Below are 18,327 nucleotides of genomic sequence, written 5' to 3' on the forward strand. Positions count from 1 at the left end.
CCAAGTGCTAGGTCTGATCCTGGATTGAGTCGCGGACGCGCGCCTGCATCTTAGCATAGCCCAAGGCCAGTAGCAGATCCCAGGCTTCACAGCGCCACCTGGTGGTATGGGACACCAGGCTGGTTTGGATCTGGTTGGGAGTTCGTGCCAGTAGCTCAGCTCGTGGCTCGGAGGGGACATCTCTTGATTCGGGATCATATCCCGTAGATGTCATGGTTGGGTGGTGAGCAGCCTGCTCAGTTTCTCACGTTGTGTGTGTGTTCTTGTGTTTGCTTGCAGATCAGAGGTTTCAGGAGTGCTGGGACGTGTCACTATGCACCATTATGCTTAGCTCAATCATGGTCAACATTTTTGGGACAACATGGAGACTTCTAAAAGATAGGCCAGCTTTCAGATATTGTCTTTGACATTGGATCTTGGCTGATATCTTGGAGCAGCAAGAAGCAAAATACAGCTGCCCTATTCTTTGTGGAATAAAAATAGAGCGACGAATGCAACTTGTGAAGCCATTTGGTTAAGTAGAAATCTTGAAAGATATTGAAAGTTATCTAGCTCCATTACATAAAGATAACCAAAGTTCTATCGAACTGTCCAACAATCCAGGTCCATCATATACAGATAACCGAAGTTCTATTCAACTAGCCAAGAATCCAGTATTTTATGCTCGGACTAAGCAGCACTTCGTGCGTGAAAAACTTCTAAGCAATGAAATAGATCTGATTTATTGTCCGACAAAAGATCAAGTGCCAAGTATCCTAACCAAGCCTCTTGCAAGCATTGAGCAAGAGAAAATTCCCATCATCATGGCGTTAAGTCAAATCCATTATTCATTAAGGGGAGTGTTGGAAAAGTGAGTGTTGAACTATGGGTTAGTTCATTTTGGTTCATCTTTGACCCATGACATTATGTCATTGGCACGTGTTAGAGATTTTTGAGGGGCCACATGAGGTGGCATACCCACATGCATCCACCATGGATGTCATTGAGCTAACCTAAGTGGCTTTGCCACATGTCACACAACCAATACACTTACCACCTCACAAACTGTAGCGCAGTGGATTAGATTTGAGTATTATAACCATGCATGTCTGTTGATGCATTTTGATTGGACACACTATGTCAGTGCCACGTGGAAGGCTTGAGGCCTGATGTTCCTTACAGTTCAAAGGATGGGTTTGTCCTCACACCTCCTCTCAAACTAGGCTATGTATGTGGATTGATTGTTGTGTTCGGAGGATTACCAAAAAGCGAGCGACAAAAAGCGAGCAAGCCAAAAAAGGCGAGCGATAAAAAACAATAAAAGATTTATAAATCCCCCATTTTAGTAGCAAAAAATAATAACTTATTCAAAAGTGCATATGTTCCCTCAATGCCAGAAGGTTAAACATGCATATAACTTTAAAGCCATTAACACTAATTTCACATCATCCATGAGACAGTTTGTATGTTTAACTTCCAAGTCATTGTTTGTATCAAAGACAAACCCTACTGCAATCAAGTTCTCTCTTTCCACTAGAGTAATTGAGATCATCTTTCCAAGGACTCCTTGCATGGATTAGTCTAGATTCCATGCATATGTAAATGCTTAGATTTTTTAACTCTGTTCACTCTTGGAACAAAACCCATGTTTCTTTGTTACTGCAAAAATATCCTTCCCTAATGATTTATTCTTACCTCCCACTAATCTTACCAATGCAGCAAATTGACCACAAATTCATTTTTTGGTGCATTAAATTTTACTAGATGGTGCACAAAGACATGATAATCATCTAAAGTACGCCTTGCCATTTGATTTGATATGTAACATGACCCCGTTTGGACTTGTAAATCAAAAGATACAGGGATGTGAAAATGTCCTCTTTTGGGCCAAAACAGGGAGCGCGTTAACGCGCTCCCTGTTTTGGCCCAAAAGAGGACATTTTCACATCCCCTGTTTTGGCCCAAAAAGGACATTTTCACATCCCTATATTTTGGCAAGATGTCAACATTTGATTGTTTTGGCCCAAAAGATGAGTTTTTTACATCCCTGCATCTTTTGATTATCAAATATAAATGGCATAATGTTACATATCAAATCAAATGACAAGGCATGATTTAGATGAATATCATGCCTTTTTGCACCATCTAAAAAACTTGTGTGCATCAGAATATAAATTTTGTGACACAACCACCTTTTTGAATACTTTGTACTTCAAGCAATTATTTTATAAAAAACTTAGATTCTTTCTTTGCTTGCTTGATTTTCCAACCACTTCAACTAATTGTCGGTCGCTTTTTTGGGCTCGCTCGCTTTTTATCGCTCGCTCTATTGACTGCCTCTTGTGTTCGGCAATTTGCTGCATTTTCCAGATTGTGAATCTTGTAGCCAAAGCTTGGCATTCCATTGCAACAGTTCAATTTTGTGTTTGCATTTCTGATTCTACCTCTACATTTATGGGAGGGCATCGCAATCTAGTCAACCTCCCTATTTTCTTTCACAGGATGGCTATGTTCAGTGGACAGCGTGGGCCACTCGAAGGAGAAGCATAGCATTGCAAGATCAAACACTCAGTCACCATCCGTCCCTTCGAGAAAGGTAGCATGCAAGATCAAACACTCAGTCACCATTCATCCCTTCAAGAAAAGTAGAGTGCACTCTAGCGAGATCTTGCCTATGTCGAGGGCTTAGGGAGCAACAACCAGACTCACGATGGTTGACAAACCAATACGAGTGTACCCCATATTAGTGTTACAAGATCCTGAGGCTAGGCATGCGGAATACTCTTATAACTCCTCCAGAGCCAAAAGGACACAGCAAGGGAAAAGAACGATGTGATAATTTACAACTAGCCCTAGATCAGCACGGATGCAGTTGCAACTACTATTGGATAAGCACTACCCGCTACATACTGACCCTGAAGAGATCTTAAAATGACAATATCCTACTGTAGACAACTTTTCCTATACGAGGCCGCCAGCAAGATGCTAGGTCCCTTTGACATAGAAATACCCAAATACTCCAATATACATTAAAGTGATCTTTCATTCAACGTAGATGCCCCCCCCCCCTTTCTCTCTCTCTCTCTCTCTCTAGGCTTTTCAGCACTTTGGAGTAGAGGGGTATTGGCCTTATATGCATGCAACTCAAGTCAAGCTACTCACCGCGCACCCTACGAGGGAGGTCTTTTCTCTCTCACACTCGATACATCTTTTTTTTTTCCCAAAGAAAAGAAACTTCTATTAATGCTTGAAAACTTCATACAAAACAGCAGCCCTGAAGGTGCTGAGTATGGAAAAAACCGCAAAAAGGCTGCAAGAAAAATTGGCCTGTTCCAGAGAAACCCAGCTCACTGCCTAGGGGATCTCTGGTACTGGGGCTAACAGCCAGGTGGGGGGACTATACAACCAGCGAATCCCTCGCGAAAAATGTAAAAAACTATTGCAAGCCAAGCCTTGTAGAAACGAACACGCCTCGCGGCAGTCGCCTTGGAGCCTGGGGTCCCACGCTCCAAGGTGGAGCGGAGGTGTAGATGATATATTGGCAGATGGCGACCAGGGTACCCGAGGGTGGAACCAAATGCTCATCCATCACCGGACTGCAGCGACCAACCCAAATGTTCCATGCAGTAATTCTGGCTACTACCTCCCATACGTTGTCCTCCGAAGGAGGAGGAACCAAGCTATCACGGGACCTCCTCATGGAGCTCAATCCTCTAAATGCTCTGACCCTGTATCCGGTAAGCTGGGGAGATCTCATCAATCTGAAACGCATGTCCTCCCTCAATCAACCACGCCACCATCCCCAAGTGTAGTCTCTCTGAAGACTCTACATACGGGTCATGATCCTGGGGCTCCCATCCAGATCCTCGCTGCGCTATGACAGCTCTAGAGGCAATGCGGGATCGTCTCCAGAAAACCAGCAAAGCAACAATGACACTGCCCCTCCACCCGCATCTGCTCCAACCACGGGCCGATGGGCAAGCCTCCGAGGGCGGCAGCCAGCTAGAAGAAGTAGGATATCTTCCTCGGCCACAAACTGGACCTTAACCGCATCCAAAACCTGGAACGGACGTTCCGGGGCACTCTTTGGGCCACCCAATGCCTCTCCCCCTAAGGGATCCACATCGAAGAGTCCATCTGAAGCCTCTTGCCAATCCGTGTGGTGCAGGAAAAGAAGGGCACCTCGTCCACCTGCTCACCAAGGCCGCCCCTAGAGGGCCAGAACCACTCTCCCGGATCCCACTGGACCTCACCTAACCTCCCAAAGCCAGAGGCGTCATCTGGGGGCATCCTGCTCTGAAATACTAGGAGGGTAATTGTGCCACTCCTTCCCCAAACGTCCCACCACTCTGATCATCTGCCAGTGAATCCCATCAAGGTCCCATCCATTGCTGGGTCTCTTTCAGTGAGCGCCTTCGTAGGCCTCCAGGTCCTACACGGAAAAAAATCGGCTGCGTGCTACCTCGCTACATCATCATCCTCAAGGGGACACCAATCCGAGAAAATTGGCTCAACCATCTGCTGTCCATCCACACGCTAAGTCCCTCCCTCCAAGACTCAAGGATGGCTAGGTCAATCTCTCTCATCCGCTGCCTTGCTCCTCGTCGCATATGCGCTACGGCGCTAAGCCTCGCCTTTGCCTCCATGGGTAATCTGCTCCATCTGCCAAAGGAACTGGCTAGTCCACTATCCCACTGTGCCCAACCAATGTGAGTCCACTGTCGGAGCATACGCCCCTCCTGATCCTGGATCTCAGGGTGCCAAACAAGGGCCCGATGCTCGAACTCCTCTCTGCATCTGGGCTGAGCACGAATGAGGCCCCCTGCTAACCTCTACCAAACCCTATGGAGGCTCCTCATCAAGGGGGGACCCTTCCCTGTGAGGGAAGCCTCTGAGAAGATCCATCTGTGTGAAAGCTGCCACTGCCCCCCAGTGCGTGGGGTGTTCCTGAGAAGCGCTCGCTATAAGAGGAGCTTCCAAGGCTCTGTACCTGGGGTGAGGCCGCGAACAACCAACTTGCCCAAGAGGGCTTTGCTCTGTATCTCCGGATCAATGATACCCAAGCCTCCCAGTACCTGCAGTATGATCACCGTCTGCCAATATTCTGTGTGCCGTTCGAACCTGCCCATAGAAAGTTCCGAACCAACCGTCGGAGTTGCCCAATGCACCCTTTGTGAAAACACCAGCAGGAGGCGATATACCAGGTCGTGGCAAGAAGGACCTGGTTTGCCACTAAGGCACGACCTGCTAGGGAGAGTTTGGCCGAGCTCCAGTAGAGAAGCTTGTGTCGTACACTCTCAAGGACCGGCGTGATCTGCTACTCTGCTGTAATATCAATAACGACCTAGCATCCGAGGTATCTCGCTGTCTGTCCCCGTGGAATCCATCTAAAGCCAAAGTCGCTCCCCCACTCACGGATCTCCTGTGTCTCCTTAGAGCCTCTGAAGAAACCTATGGACTTTGTCTAGTTGATCTGTGCACCCGAGGCCTCACAGTAGATAGCCAGAGCTCCCTTGACTCTCTCGAAACTCGCTATGGTGCCCTCTACATACAAGGCCGTGGCATCTGCAAACTCATAGTCGAGCAACTCCTCCTGCCTGATTGGGAGCCTCAACCCTGTGAGGCCTGCCATCTGTGATCTCAAGTAGTAGCCCAGAGCCTCTGCCACAAACAAGAAGAGGAAGGGAGTGAGGGGGCAGCCCTGGTGGACCGAGCGAGAAAGAGGAAAGGCCTCACCTGTGTGTCCTTCGATAAGCATCTGGCTAGAGCTCCCTGGATAAAGTGCAGAAACTCCTCTGACCCATCTGTCTGAGAAACCCAATCTCTGCAGAGTGCCCTCCAGAAAGGACCACTGCACCCTGTCGCAGGCCTTCTCGAAATCCAAGAGGAGGATGGCCAACGGCTGTGACTCCTCCCTGGACAAAACCAATGCCTCCCAGAACGTGAAAATGTTGTCTAGGATGATGCGCTCCTGGACGAATCCGGTCTGTGTCGTGAATGATGTCAGTAAGATGAGACCGTATAACCACAAACTCAATACCTTGGCGAGGATCTTGTATGCGGTATCAAGCAAGGTGATCGGTCTCCATTGTCGGATATCTGACCTATCTCTCCCTTTCGGGATCAAACAAATCCACCCCCTGCTCAGGGAATGAGGTAGGGAGCTCATGTCGAAAATCTCTTGGCAAGCTAGTCAGAAAGGGGTGGAGATGATCTCCCAAAAGTTCTGGACGAAGGCCGGAGTCAAACCATCCTTATCAAGACACTTTTGGATCGGGAGAGGCTTAAGGGCTTCCCAGAGCTCCTCATCCATGAAAGGCTCCTCCAGACTGTTGCACAAATCCTGCAAGACTACCGTTAAAACGTGATCCCAAACTACCTCCCAGGCCACAAGACCAGCTGCAATCATCCTCTGTCTGAAAGAGCTGGCTGTAAAAACCTGTGAACAAGTCTAAAATCTCCAGCGGGTCAGTGTGCATAATGCCTTGTGGATCTCGGATACGCTACAGCTGCGTGCCTGCCAATCGTGGCCAGTGGTCTGAAAAAAATGCTTCGTCATCCTGTCCCCTTGCTTTACCCATCCGCTCGGGAAGAGAGATAGGAGAACTCAGCCCGATGAATCCCCGTGTCCTGAAGCTCAAGGCGAGCGCTCTCAAATCTATCCCTAAGCCATTGAGATTTTGAGTCCTGGTCCCTGAGCCGCTCTATGGAGGCAAGGTCTCTCCTCAGTGTCCGCTCGCGCTCCTGAAGAACCCTCCTCCGCCTAAGGGCATAAGCATGCAGCCCCTCACTACTCCTCTGGATCGCATCGGCCACCCATGCCCTCACACGGTGCTGTCTCTGACTGCTGCCAAATCCCTGCCATGACGTGTTGGATCTCCTCGTCCTGCAGGAGGTCCTCTGGAATGCGGACCCCCTTTTGGGGGAGACCCCTGTGGGGCTGCTCTAAGAGAAGCACTACTGGAGAGTGATCTGACATTGTGGTACCTGCCAGAATCCCAGTAGAGCCGCCTCTGTGTAGTGCCCAGTCCCCAACATAGAAGCGGTCTAGCCTCTCAAGCAGTTCATCCTGTCTCCTCTGTCTGAAAGAGAAGAGGAGGCTGCCAGGTATCCTGCTGAAATCCGGCTCACACCACGGGTCTCTGCCATTGATCATGAAAATGAACTGCTCCTAGGTGCTCCGCTCTGCTGCTGGCATCTCAGAGAAGGAGGCACCGCCTTGCTTGTCCTCCCCAAACTCCAGGTTGTTGAAGTCCCCTCCAACAATCCAGAAATCTACATCCAGAAGACACTCTAAGAGCCTCCTCCAAAAAGCCAGACGGTGCTATCCGCACGTTGGGGCATACATGTTCAGGATCCCAATCCTGGACTCTCCCATCCAAACTGCCCATCCCCTGTGATAAGCTCGCCCTAATCATAGGCCCCAGGAGCCACTGTCTGTGAGACCGAGATGCAGACTCCTTCGCTCCGTCCGACTGTAGGGACCACACTTCTAGACCTCTCCTTGGGAGAAGGTTATGTCGCCGTTTGATGTCTGATGCTGAGAACATATGCTTCTGAATCAAAAGGAAGTCCACTGTCCACCCTACCACTGCCCTCTGTAACTCCTGCCAAAGGATCAGGTATTGCCGTTGACTACGAGCACGGTCTTGGAGCCTGTGCACGTTCCAACTCACTATGGTTCAACTCATGAGGATAGGGATGCATAAAACAAGGCTCTCCTGTGAGTGGGTGCCTGTTCCAGAAAGACTGTCTTATGTGACTTTGCCGGGGGTTTGGAGGGCAAGTAGTTCGTGTCTGTATGACGACGTACTAAAGTGGACATTGGCTCAATACCAATCTTCTGTGCCCACTTCATCATGAAGGAGACTTCAACCCCAAACAACTCCGCACACTTCTGGAGTGGCCAGTAGTATGCCTAATCAACCTTTGCCTCAAGTGGCAATCTAATAACTCCTATCGCCAAACCACACATCGGCTCCTCTCGCGTGAAGCCTAGCTGAAAACTAACCTTCGCACCATGGGCGTGCCAAAGGTCCAGTCCCTGTGGCCCCATCCACTCATCGATCATGCGTGAAATTTGATCTCCCATAATAGCATCAAACACCACTGGGGACGACTTCTCCAACCTTGTGGATGTGAACTAGAATCTGCAAACTGGGTGTGTCTGGGAGCCTACTATGCTGATCGAACCCCCTTTCCAGGCTGCAAGACCACTAGTGTTACCTCAAGGGGTAGAGGGTAAGAGTCTAGAATCTCGAGATAGTTTCAAGGTCCCAATCTCCAGAAGTCCTGCGGTAAGGGACGCTCAGTTGGGAGCTGCTGACCAGGAGGCCGAGCCCCTTCCCAGATTGGTCCGGATGCTGCGGTGAGGAAGCGGAAGGGGATGTCGTCTTACCCTTGCCTGCTGGCAGGGGTGTCGAAGCAGGGGAGAAGTGGGAGGCTGAAGAACTTGTTGAGGAGGTGGGGGGGGGGAGCAGGCAAGGGTGTCGAAGCAGGGGAGAAGTGGGAGGCTGAAGAACTTGTTGAGGAGGTTGGGGGGGGGGGGGAGGGGGAGGGAGGGAGACGGAGGGAGGGGGGCAGGTGGTGAGGGTGATCATAGTAGGAGGGGCGAGGGGAGGGGAAGGGGGTGGGGGTGGGGGAAAACCAGGAGGAAGGGGGGGTAGTGGAGGGGGAGTAGGATCTGGAGGGGGAGGGGGGCGGGGGGGAGTAGGGGCAGCCACAGGCCCCCCTTGCTGATTAGGCTCACTGGGGCTCTAGACTCGCTCCTCCTCGACCGCGCTGACGGGCTAACGTTCGCACTTCCACCGCATCAGGAGCTCTGGGACTCGTTGCTGATGCAAGGGTGGGTGCGAGTGCTGAACCTCCATAACGGCACGATCCTCTGGCTAGGCAGTGGCCCCTTCCGCTATGGGAGGTGGATCTTCACGTAAGGGCTCCTACTACTGCTGCTCCTTGGGTGCCTCTCGAAAAGCCATGTCTCGCTCTTTGTGTCTAGTCCTCTACCTGCGATGCTTGTGGGCCAATTTGCTTGGTTTCTTTTTCTTTTTAACCAGGGTCTCGTCCCCTTCTGAGGGGGTCACCCAAGGGGTCTGAGACTCCTACTGCTCCTGCCTGGGGGTGCTGGGCTCTCGCTTTCTGATTCTGTCTGCTTTGTGGGGGTGGGGGAGGAGGGGATCGGCCTTGGCCGCAGGGGCAATCTCTGGCTAGGTGACCCATCTGTCTGCAAAAGACACTAGCCTGGTAACTTAGAAATCTACACAAGTATCGAGGCAGTGTCGAGGGAGCTCCCCTGGATGAGGAATACACCTCTTCCATAGATGGTGACCTCCTGGATGTGATCACCCTCTAATGCCAAGCTCGCCTAGATCCACTCTTGCACCTATCTCCTTGTAGGAATGAGGCCCACAATTATGCCCACGATCGCCTTGTCTTGGAGGGACTGAACTGCCTGTTATACTTGTTTCTTGTCAGCTTGGGAAAGAAGAACCTTAACAGTTGTGGGATTCGAGGGTGCTACCATAGAGCCCCTTTGGCCAGACCAAGGGTCACCACCAATATTTTCTTTCACCTTAACAAGCACAAATACTCCCGCTGCAGGAGGAAGAAGAGAAAAAGGGGGGGGGGGGGTCAGTAAGAAAGATGTCAAGGGGGGAGGCGGAGACGAGGCGAGGCGGGGGGCGAATGAGGACAGGTTAGGTGAGGAGGAAGAGGGCAAAGAAGGAGGTGGAAGAAGGAAGAGGGGAGGCGGGGGGGGCGGGGAAGAGAAGGTGAAGAGACGGGGGAGAGAGGTGGAGAGGGCGGGAGGGGAGGCAAGGAAGGCACGGGGGGGACGACGGAAGGCAGAAGAGGAGAGGGGACGAGAAGGCGAGGAGGTGGAAGAAGTGATAGGGCGACGGAAGAGGAGGAGGGAGCGGAGGAGATGGCCAAGGAGAGAAGGAGGGAGGAGGAGATGGCGAAGGAGCGCAGAGGAGGTGGGGGAGGAGAGCCAGTGAAGGAGAGAAGGAGGGAGTGGAGGAGAAGGCGGAAGGGGCCGAGGAGGCAAAGGGGCGTAGATGACGGGGGGGGAGGAGAGATGACGGGGGGCGGAGCTGATGGAGGGGGATGGAGTGCGGAGGAGAGGCGATGAGGCTGCGGCAGGGGCACAAGGGGCGGGGCGGTGGGGCAGCCAGGGAGCAGTGGCAGCAGCTCCTAGAGCTTAGAAAGTTGCACGTGCAGTTTCTACTCCCACTGTTGCTATAAACTATGGATAGTGGTATTCCTAAAGAGGGGTGGAGTGACAAGCACACTCAATACATCAAGGTTCTTGCTTGCCCCTTTTATGTTACTCGTGTCATGGACTAGGAGGAGATAGCCAAATTTGAGGGAGCCCAAAGCAACGTACAGACTGAGATTTTGATATTTCTACCCCAATGGCTAGTCGTACTTAGTATTTTAGAGGGCTTATTAACCATAAACATTAATGGTGAGTCCCCCTAAGTACATTAAAATACTGGTGTGATTGGTTGTAGGATAAAGGGAGGGGCAACCCTTAGGATTTTGTATATAGAGAGGGTAGTCCATTAGACTTGTATCTTTTGTCTTATTCATTTGAAGTCGGCTTGGACAGCTCTCCCCAAGGCATGAGATGTTGTTTCATGTGCCTCTTTCACATGAGAGCCTGTGCCATGCTCTAGTTTCAGGTTTCACCTTTTGACTGGTAATCATGTATACATTTGTTCTTTGATTTCACTAAACATTCTCTGTTGCTTCTACAATGCATGCCTTATCTTCTGTAGGGTACACGACACTTTGTTGCAGAGGCTTTGGGATAATTTCTCATGTCGCAACAAGAGCCAAGGCTGATTGGAATGCGCCACCCAATTTGCAGAGACGAACAGCTACTGACTCAGTTCTCACAGACGACAAAGCCCTCCTTGTGAAGGGCATGGTTATTAGCCTAGAGAGGGTGAGATTCTTGGAGATATATGAAGTGGCTTCAAGCACCAAGATCAACCAGCACAAGGCAATGGCATTCTTCACTTCTTTTTTTCAAAGAAAGGGAAATTCTATCAATGCTTGAAAAGCCATACAACCAGCTTCCAAAAGGAGCTGTCACAATATTTGGACTGACACAATACACAATCTGATGGCCATTTGGGCGAGCATGCAGGGATGCTCCAGAGCAGTCACTGCCAGGACAGTTACTTTTTTCAGAGTTTGGAGGGGATCTCCTTTCTCCTCTGAGTTTCCTTCAGGGTTGAGATGGCATTTTCAGCCTCCACCTTGGTTCTTTATTAGCTCATTTTGAGCTGTTTTTCCCTCATGCATTGCATAATGTACTCCTGCATTTGAGCTTGCTCTCGCAGTTTTCATTCATACTTAATGAAGTAATTTTCTTGAAAAAAAAAAAAGGGAGCTGTCGATGAACACAAGAAAAAGAGCAAGTGGCCGAGCTACAAGGAACAACACCCATTTTCGGATCTCAAGGCACCTTGCCTATAGAGATTCCGAAACAGGAGCTAGCAACCATGGTGGTGGTCTATATACCCAGCGAATGCCTCTCGCGAACAAGGTGTAGAAGATGCATGCCAGCCATATCTGGCAGAAGCGGCGCTTCCCGTCCCTCGACTGTCGCTCTTGAGGCTGGAGTACCGCGCTCCCAAATGGCGCGCAGGGTGAATATGATATTCTACCAAACCCATGCGCCAACAGCCAAAAGAAATAAGAAATCTTTCGTGGGTGCAAACTCGTCTAAAGGCGGGGCCAAAAGCGGCCTATGACCTCTCATGGGACATCTTGCTCTAGCCAATGACGTTCCCTCATGGGGGACCATGCTGCTGCCTCAAGCTGTAAACAGTGCCCAATACGAGTAGTGTACGAGAAGAAGGAGACCTCCTTCACCTAGTCCGAGTGCCCGATGCAGGCTAGCCACAACCACTCCCCCGAGTCCCATTGAAGGTCACTGCCCTCCCAAATCCATAAGCGCCATATTGTTCCTCCGGGGTCGATAAGACTATGGAGGGGTTGATGTACTATGCCCTGCCCATGCGGCCCACGATCCTGACCCTCTGCCACTCTAAGTCCTCTAAGTCCACCTCTATCTCCTCCTCCATCTCCGACTCAGCCTAGAGAGAGACTCCTGGTCTCACTCGGTAAAAGCGAGACTGGGGAAGCCAAGAGTCTCCCGAAAGAAGCGTATTCGGAGCGGTGTCCCTGTCCGTGAGAACTGTCCTGACCAGCAATGGGGGGTCCAAGGGCTCCGTAATCCCTCCCACCAAGAGTCCGGGACTCCTGTATCCTGGTGCCTGCTCCTCGGAGCCTGTCTTTGAGCCTCTATCTCACTGGAAAGTCGTCTCCAAGTTCCGAAGGATCTGGCCGGCGGTCCACTGTCCCACTGTGCCCATCCAATATGAGTCTGTTGCCCAAGCATGTGCCCCTCTGAGTCTCTGAGGTCTCTGACCTCCGGGTGCCAGATGAGCAGCTGCCTCTCAAACTCTTCTCGGCAAGACGGCCAAGCCCGGATGAGTCGTTTTGCCAATCTTTGCCACACTATGTAGAGACTCCGCATCAGCAGAGAACCGTGCTGCCTCAGAGAATATCCACCTGTAGGACTACTGCCACTGACCCCCAATGAGAGGCGTGTTCCCAAGAAGCCCCCGCTGTAGTAGGAGCTTCCAACGTTCCGTCCTCGAGGTGAGGCCTCGCACTACCAGCTTGCCCAAGAGGGCTCTACTCTACATCTCAGGATCAATAATGCCAAGTCCACCCTGTGCTTGGGGCAAAATCACCGTCTGCCAGGCCACCCTGGCTCTGGTGTTTTGGTGCCATCATCTGATTCCAACCAGAGGAAGTTGTGAACCAATCGGCGTAGCTATCCCATGCAACCTTGGTGAAAGCACCAACAAGAAGCGATGTACCAGGATGTGGCAAGGAGAACCTGGTTTCACCACTAGAGCTTGACCTGCGAGAGAGTTTTGCGGAGCTCCAGTATAAGAGCTTCCGTCGAACACTCACCAGAACCGGGCTGAACTAACCGGGCTGAACTACTGCTCTGTTGAAATGTCGATACCCACCTGGAAGTCCACGTATCTAGCCGTCTCTCCTTTCGGGATCCACCAAAAGCAAAAATCTGTGCCCCAGCCTCGAACTTCCTAGCTCTCCTCTGTGCCTGTGGATTTGGTCCAATTTATGACAGCTCCGGAAGCCTCGCAATAAATGGACAATGCACCTCTGACCTTCTCTAGACTAGCTGTAGAACCATCAATATAGAGCGCCGTATCATCTGCAAACTCCGAATCTAGGAGCTCCTTCCTATCGGATTGGCAACCTCATCCCCGTAAGGCCAAATGCCTGAGAACGCAGAAAATAGCCCAAGGCTTCTGCCAGAAAAAGGAAAAGATACGGAGCCAAAGGACATCCCTGTCTCACTGAACAGGAGAGCAAAAAGATCACACATGTATGGCCTCCAATGATCACCTGGCTGGAGCTGTGTCACCACTACTGACTCTGCCTCAGAGGGGTACTCTAAAATTGTGCCAAAGGCCCGCCCTATGGAGGGGAGGATGGACATGTCTTCCCTTGGAAGCCCCGGGAAGCGGAAGGTCACAAAGAACGGGGAACATGGTGAGTCGAGTCCATGTCCTCCACCGTGAATCCATGGTACCAAGGGATGAGATACACCGAGAGTGAGGGCCCAGGAGAATAGGGCTCCTCTCCACGAGAGCCAGAGCAGTATCCGGGAGCCAAGCTGTAGGAGGAAAAGTACGCGTCCATGTGACCTCCTGAATGTGGTCACCATCTACTGCCAGGCTGGCTAAGATCCAATCCCTGATCTGTCTCCTTGAAGGAGTGAGGCCAATGATCCTGCCTATCACTGCCCTGTCCTGAAGAAGATTCACTGCCTGCTGTACCAGTTGCTTATCCAATCGTGAAAGAAGCACTTTGACAGCTATGGGGCTCGAGGGTGCTGCCATGGAGCCCCTCTAACTAGACCAAGGGTCGCTATCAAAGAGCCGTGTCACTCGTGTTGGACCTCTGCCTAAATCTCCCTTGCAAGTATAGCATTAATGGTGAATCATGTACTGCTTGCCATGGCCTACATGGGACAGCTTCGACAGCTGGTGTGCACCTTTCTTTAGGCAGGACCGAATGGCACATGAGACAATAGGGCTAGGTCGCTTGCCAAACAGTGATCCTACCTCATACCGAGGGAATATTGTCCATGATAGACCCAAAGATGGAAAGCCCATCCCTCTTGGGCAATCTTGGAAGCTCCTCCTACAGCAAGGTCTACTTTAGAACACCCCAAAAACAAGAGGGCAATGGCAGCCTTCTAATATCTAGATTTTCATAGAAGCCTTACTCACCAATTTGGATCTTCATAGAAGCCCTACTGACCAAGAAGGGCTCCCAGATGATATGAGGGTGTGCAGGCATCATTCTGCATGTCTCATTTGGGCCAGCCCACACTACTGAAAAGAGATCAAAGGACAGTCATTCATCTCACACCCTGAGGTTCAGGATTTGGAGGGTCTCATAGGGGACCAGGGAGCGCCTTGTTGGGCAGAACAGCATAGTGACCTAGTATGGTCCATGAAGGCTTGAAGCTGCCTACCTTCGCAACCAGAGGAGCTCCGCAGTGCTTCAAGGCCTATGCGGAGGGCCACACGACGGATCAAGGACATTGAGGCAGCTATTCCAGAGGCCTGGACAAAGGGTCTCTGACATCCGAATGGCACACCTCAAAAACACTCTAGATGGGATAATTCTCCAAGACTGAAGTGCCCCTCTGTGTCCATTGCCTTGCCTGGGCACTAGAGATGGGGTGAGAATGGGATATTGAAGTATGAGCCCTCACCAGAAGTTTACAATATGCGACCCGACGAGGTCCTCCATTTAGAGCCTCCTATTGCTCTCAAGCAGCTCTTGATGATCATGTGGTTGCTTCGTTACAGTGGCAAAGGATTAGAGTGATGAGGAGGTTGGGCAAGTGCTGGGGCCTTGAACCCCTGACCTTGAAAGAGGATATGCAAGTGGAGGCTTTGGCTTTGGGAGGTGTGCCCGATTAGAGAGGTATAGTTGGACCCAAGGGTGTGGCACCCATCCATCTTTTCCACCCGGGGTTTTTTTTAATGAGGAAGAAGTCATGATTTACGAGAAGGTTCTCACCAGATTCTCGTCACAACTCTAAAAAAAGCTCCAACATGGAAGGATTCCTACTACTAGCGGCTGGACTCCTTGGTGCTTGGCTGGAGCAGCAAACTCGGCCCCTTTCTTCTTGCCTGCAGTATGCTTATTGCCTCCTGGCAGCCCTTGACTTCCCCTTCCTCCTGCAGCTCCAAATCCTTCCAAAGTTCCACTCCCTCTTTCCATCACCTCGTTTTGTGTAGCTACGAACATGGAAGAGGCCCTTGCAAGGCCACCATGCTCTTTTCATTATGCTGGGAAATCCTTGGATAACAACAAAAAAAACAATTACACTTATTCTGCATACCACCACAACAAAAATAAGGAGACTTACTTATTTCGCCACCTCGATGCACTCCTCCAATGCCACCAGTAACGAAAACATGAATGCCAACCTATGCCCATCCTTCTCTTAGCAGATTGACAAAAAAAAAGAAATGTTGCTAAAGTCTCTAGAGGACAGTTTCTTGAACTACACAAAATGTGAAATGTGATTTGAAAAAGAAAACACACAACGGACATGCATGCACACACACACACACACGGATCTTTTGGCATGCATGATGTGTTTGTGCAGGCGCAAACCCAGAACCTTAGCAGCAAAAAACATGGTAGCTGAAACAGTAGTGGCCCCATTATGTTTCCTTGCAACCTGCCAGCCAACAAAAACCTTTAAGGATGGACCATCAAAATGAAAGCAGGCACGATATAGTGGCATGTTCCATGTAAAAACTAATAAAAAACAAACCAATCTTAGATGACAAACAAATAAATTCTAGCCAACCCCTGGCTACAATTAGAAAATTTCTATAAACAATTCAGATTGGTGGAATATGAGTAAAGAAGTGTTTTGACACACTTGCGGCAGTATTGCAATGTTTTATAAACCTACAAAAAATAGTTGAGACTTAAAATTTCAGGAAAACTTTTCCCCCCCTACAGGTGCATAGATTGGGCCTTTGTAAGCTTTGGACACCTGATCCTTATGCTGTGAAACCTCAAGTTCTTTCAATTTTGGCCGTTCTCTCATAGTCAAGCACCAAATTTTGATGTTCACCAACTTCGACCAAAAGTGGTATAGCCTCCAAGACCTTGCAAAGGAGAATGATTCTATGTAGTATTGAATGTTTGGATGAGCTATCAATGAGCAGGATTATGGCTGAAGTCAGCGTTGGATGCTATGGTTTCCCACAGCAATGTACATGGACATGATGTCAGCAATTGTTTCTACAACATAAAAATCACCCAACTCATAATCCACTCTACCAATAGACAACAATCTAAGGGTAATGACAACATACAATCCAATACCGGAAAGGATGCAAATTCCACCAAATCCTAATCCACTTGAGTATCCAAGCCAACTCTAAGTCCACAAGCTGTACATATGCAACATGTTCAACTTGAATGTCCACTATATAACGTAATATTTGGAAGGAACTGAAGGTCAATTCCATTGTATGCCAATCTAGTCAGACCAAACATTCAGCAAGGGTAAATTCTGAGTTGTCTAGGTCAATTATGAGCCTAGTAAACCTATGATGTGCATTTGTTCTAGGCCTATTAATTCAATTAATTGTGTGCATGGGTAGAGGTGTCATGGGGTTTAAGAGACCTAATTAAAGGATTAAAATAATTCATAAAAACTATTCTAACCTAGAATAACCAATCAAGTACTACAATTAGAAAATAAGATATTAGAAATCGTATTTTCAGCTTTTTCAGCCTACTTTTTGTGCTTTCTTTTCTCCTTTCACCCAAGGTCTATAAGAACTTTGGGATCAGTTCCAAGCACTCTAATGATCTCTCTTACAAATTTGCACCCTCTCCCTACTACTCTCTTGCAAATTCGCCCTCTTCCTAGCCATCTTCCTTGTTGTCCGCTAGCCCTTTGGCAACTTTGCCTGCAAGGTGCCATACCAACTACACTTCCTGATTCTAATTAGCTCCACGAAGTCACAAACGCAGACAGCCCTTGCCTCTGCATGCACCTTCATGCAGATACACTGCAGCCTGCCAAACCCTGTCAAAAGTCTACCAAAACAAGTCACTGGTCCACCAAAACAGTATGGACAGCCCAACGCTGCTCCTCCAGAATAGCATAGGAAGCGAGAACTGCACAGACAGGCTAGACTGCTGCCCTACCAGCCAAAACGGCCATGTGAGCTGTTTGCAAACAGCTTATACACCCCCTTCTGCCATTGCCATCCTTCCAGCACACAAGTGCTCCCTAGCAACATTTTGCAAGCAGTTGCAACCACATTCAGCAAGCACCAAATGATGCAAATGCCAGTTTGTCAGGGAGCAAATCAGCCGTACAACCTTGAAATTCAGCACATACAAGACAAAGACAAAAACTAAGTTCACATCGGTCTACCCTCAAACAGCAAATTTCTGCCATAATACAGCAAAACACAATTCATAGCTTGACAATCCTTAAAAACCATAGACTTTCACAAGCCAAAAGGAGCACGCGCGAGCTCTGCTCTTGTTGTGAATTCACAACACAATCAAACCTAATTTCACATCCTTAATCTGCAAAAACCAAAATTGAAATCGCAATCCTCAAGCATGTACGGGAAGCAAGTAGACAAATCGAAGCAAATAGATAGAGTAGGCTCTGATACCAAATGAAACATCCCTTACAAGTTAGCCATTGATAACCTAGGGATTCTACAGAGTCCTCTATCCACGAGCTAGACCCTCTTGAGCAATCTATGAGACAAAACATACAAACTGATCTTCTCCAGTTTTTTTCTTTCAAAATCCATGTCAATCTAAACAATGTGAATGCCGCGTTACTCAAAGATTGCTATTCAATTCTACTAACTCTACTCCATAGAATCCCGTTTTCACAATTACACACATACGGGCTTGACACACGTGCACTTACACAGTCTTATTGCACATAGACACAACGGGTTGCAGAATAAAACACCCACTAAGAGTAGGAGGTCCATTAAACTATAACTAACTATTCAAACCGTATGCAGAATGAGGGATTAAGATAACTCAAGATGAGAAGAGAGCTTTAAAGAATACACGAATGTCAAGCACCAAAACAAGGATGATAGCGAGATGTAAACATAATGCTTAACCCTCACACTCATAGAAAAGTCGCTTGCTCTGCAAACGACTAGCTCAATTTAGAAATTTTCAGTTCAACTATGACAAACCCTC

At 49.2% G+C, this 18,327-nt stretch overlaps 1 protein-coding gene across 2 annotated transcripts in view; it reads right to left on the minus strand.

Moving 5' to 3' along the window:
* The window catches only part of LOC147892067 (indigoidine synthase A family protein), a 54,092-nt gene that overhangs the window by 11,869 nt on the left and 23,896 nt on the right, over nucleotides 1-18,327 (minus strand). For both annotated transcript variants that reach the window (XR_015542465.1, XM_087388366.1), the window contains exons 7-8: nucleotides 15,740-15,799; nucleotides 15,482-15,542 (exon numbers count right to left, since the gene is read on the minus strand). Coding sequence is in view for 1 of the 2 variants with exons in the window: in XM_087388366.1 (XP_087244492.1) it covers nucleotides 15,482-15,542; nucleotides 15,740-15,799 (121 nt within the window). In the remaining variant the exon portion in view is untranslated. The remainder of the gene's footprint in view (nucleotides 1-15,481; nucleotides 15,543-15,739; nucleotides 15,800-18,327) is intronic.

Source organism: Dipteris shenzhenensis, chromosome 17 (genome assembly GCF_047967505.1).
Source record: "Dipteris shenzhenensis isolate YYH24624 ecotype China chromosome 17, Dip_SZ_1.0, whole genome shotgun sequence".
Classification (NCBI taxonomy): Eukaryota; Viridiplantae; Streptophyta; class Polypodiopsida; order Gleicheniales; family Dipteridaceae; genus Dipteris; species Dipteris shenzhenensis.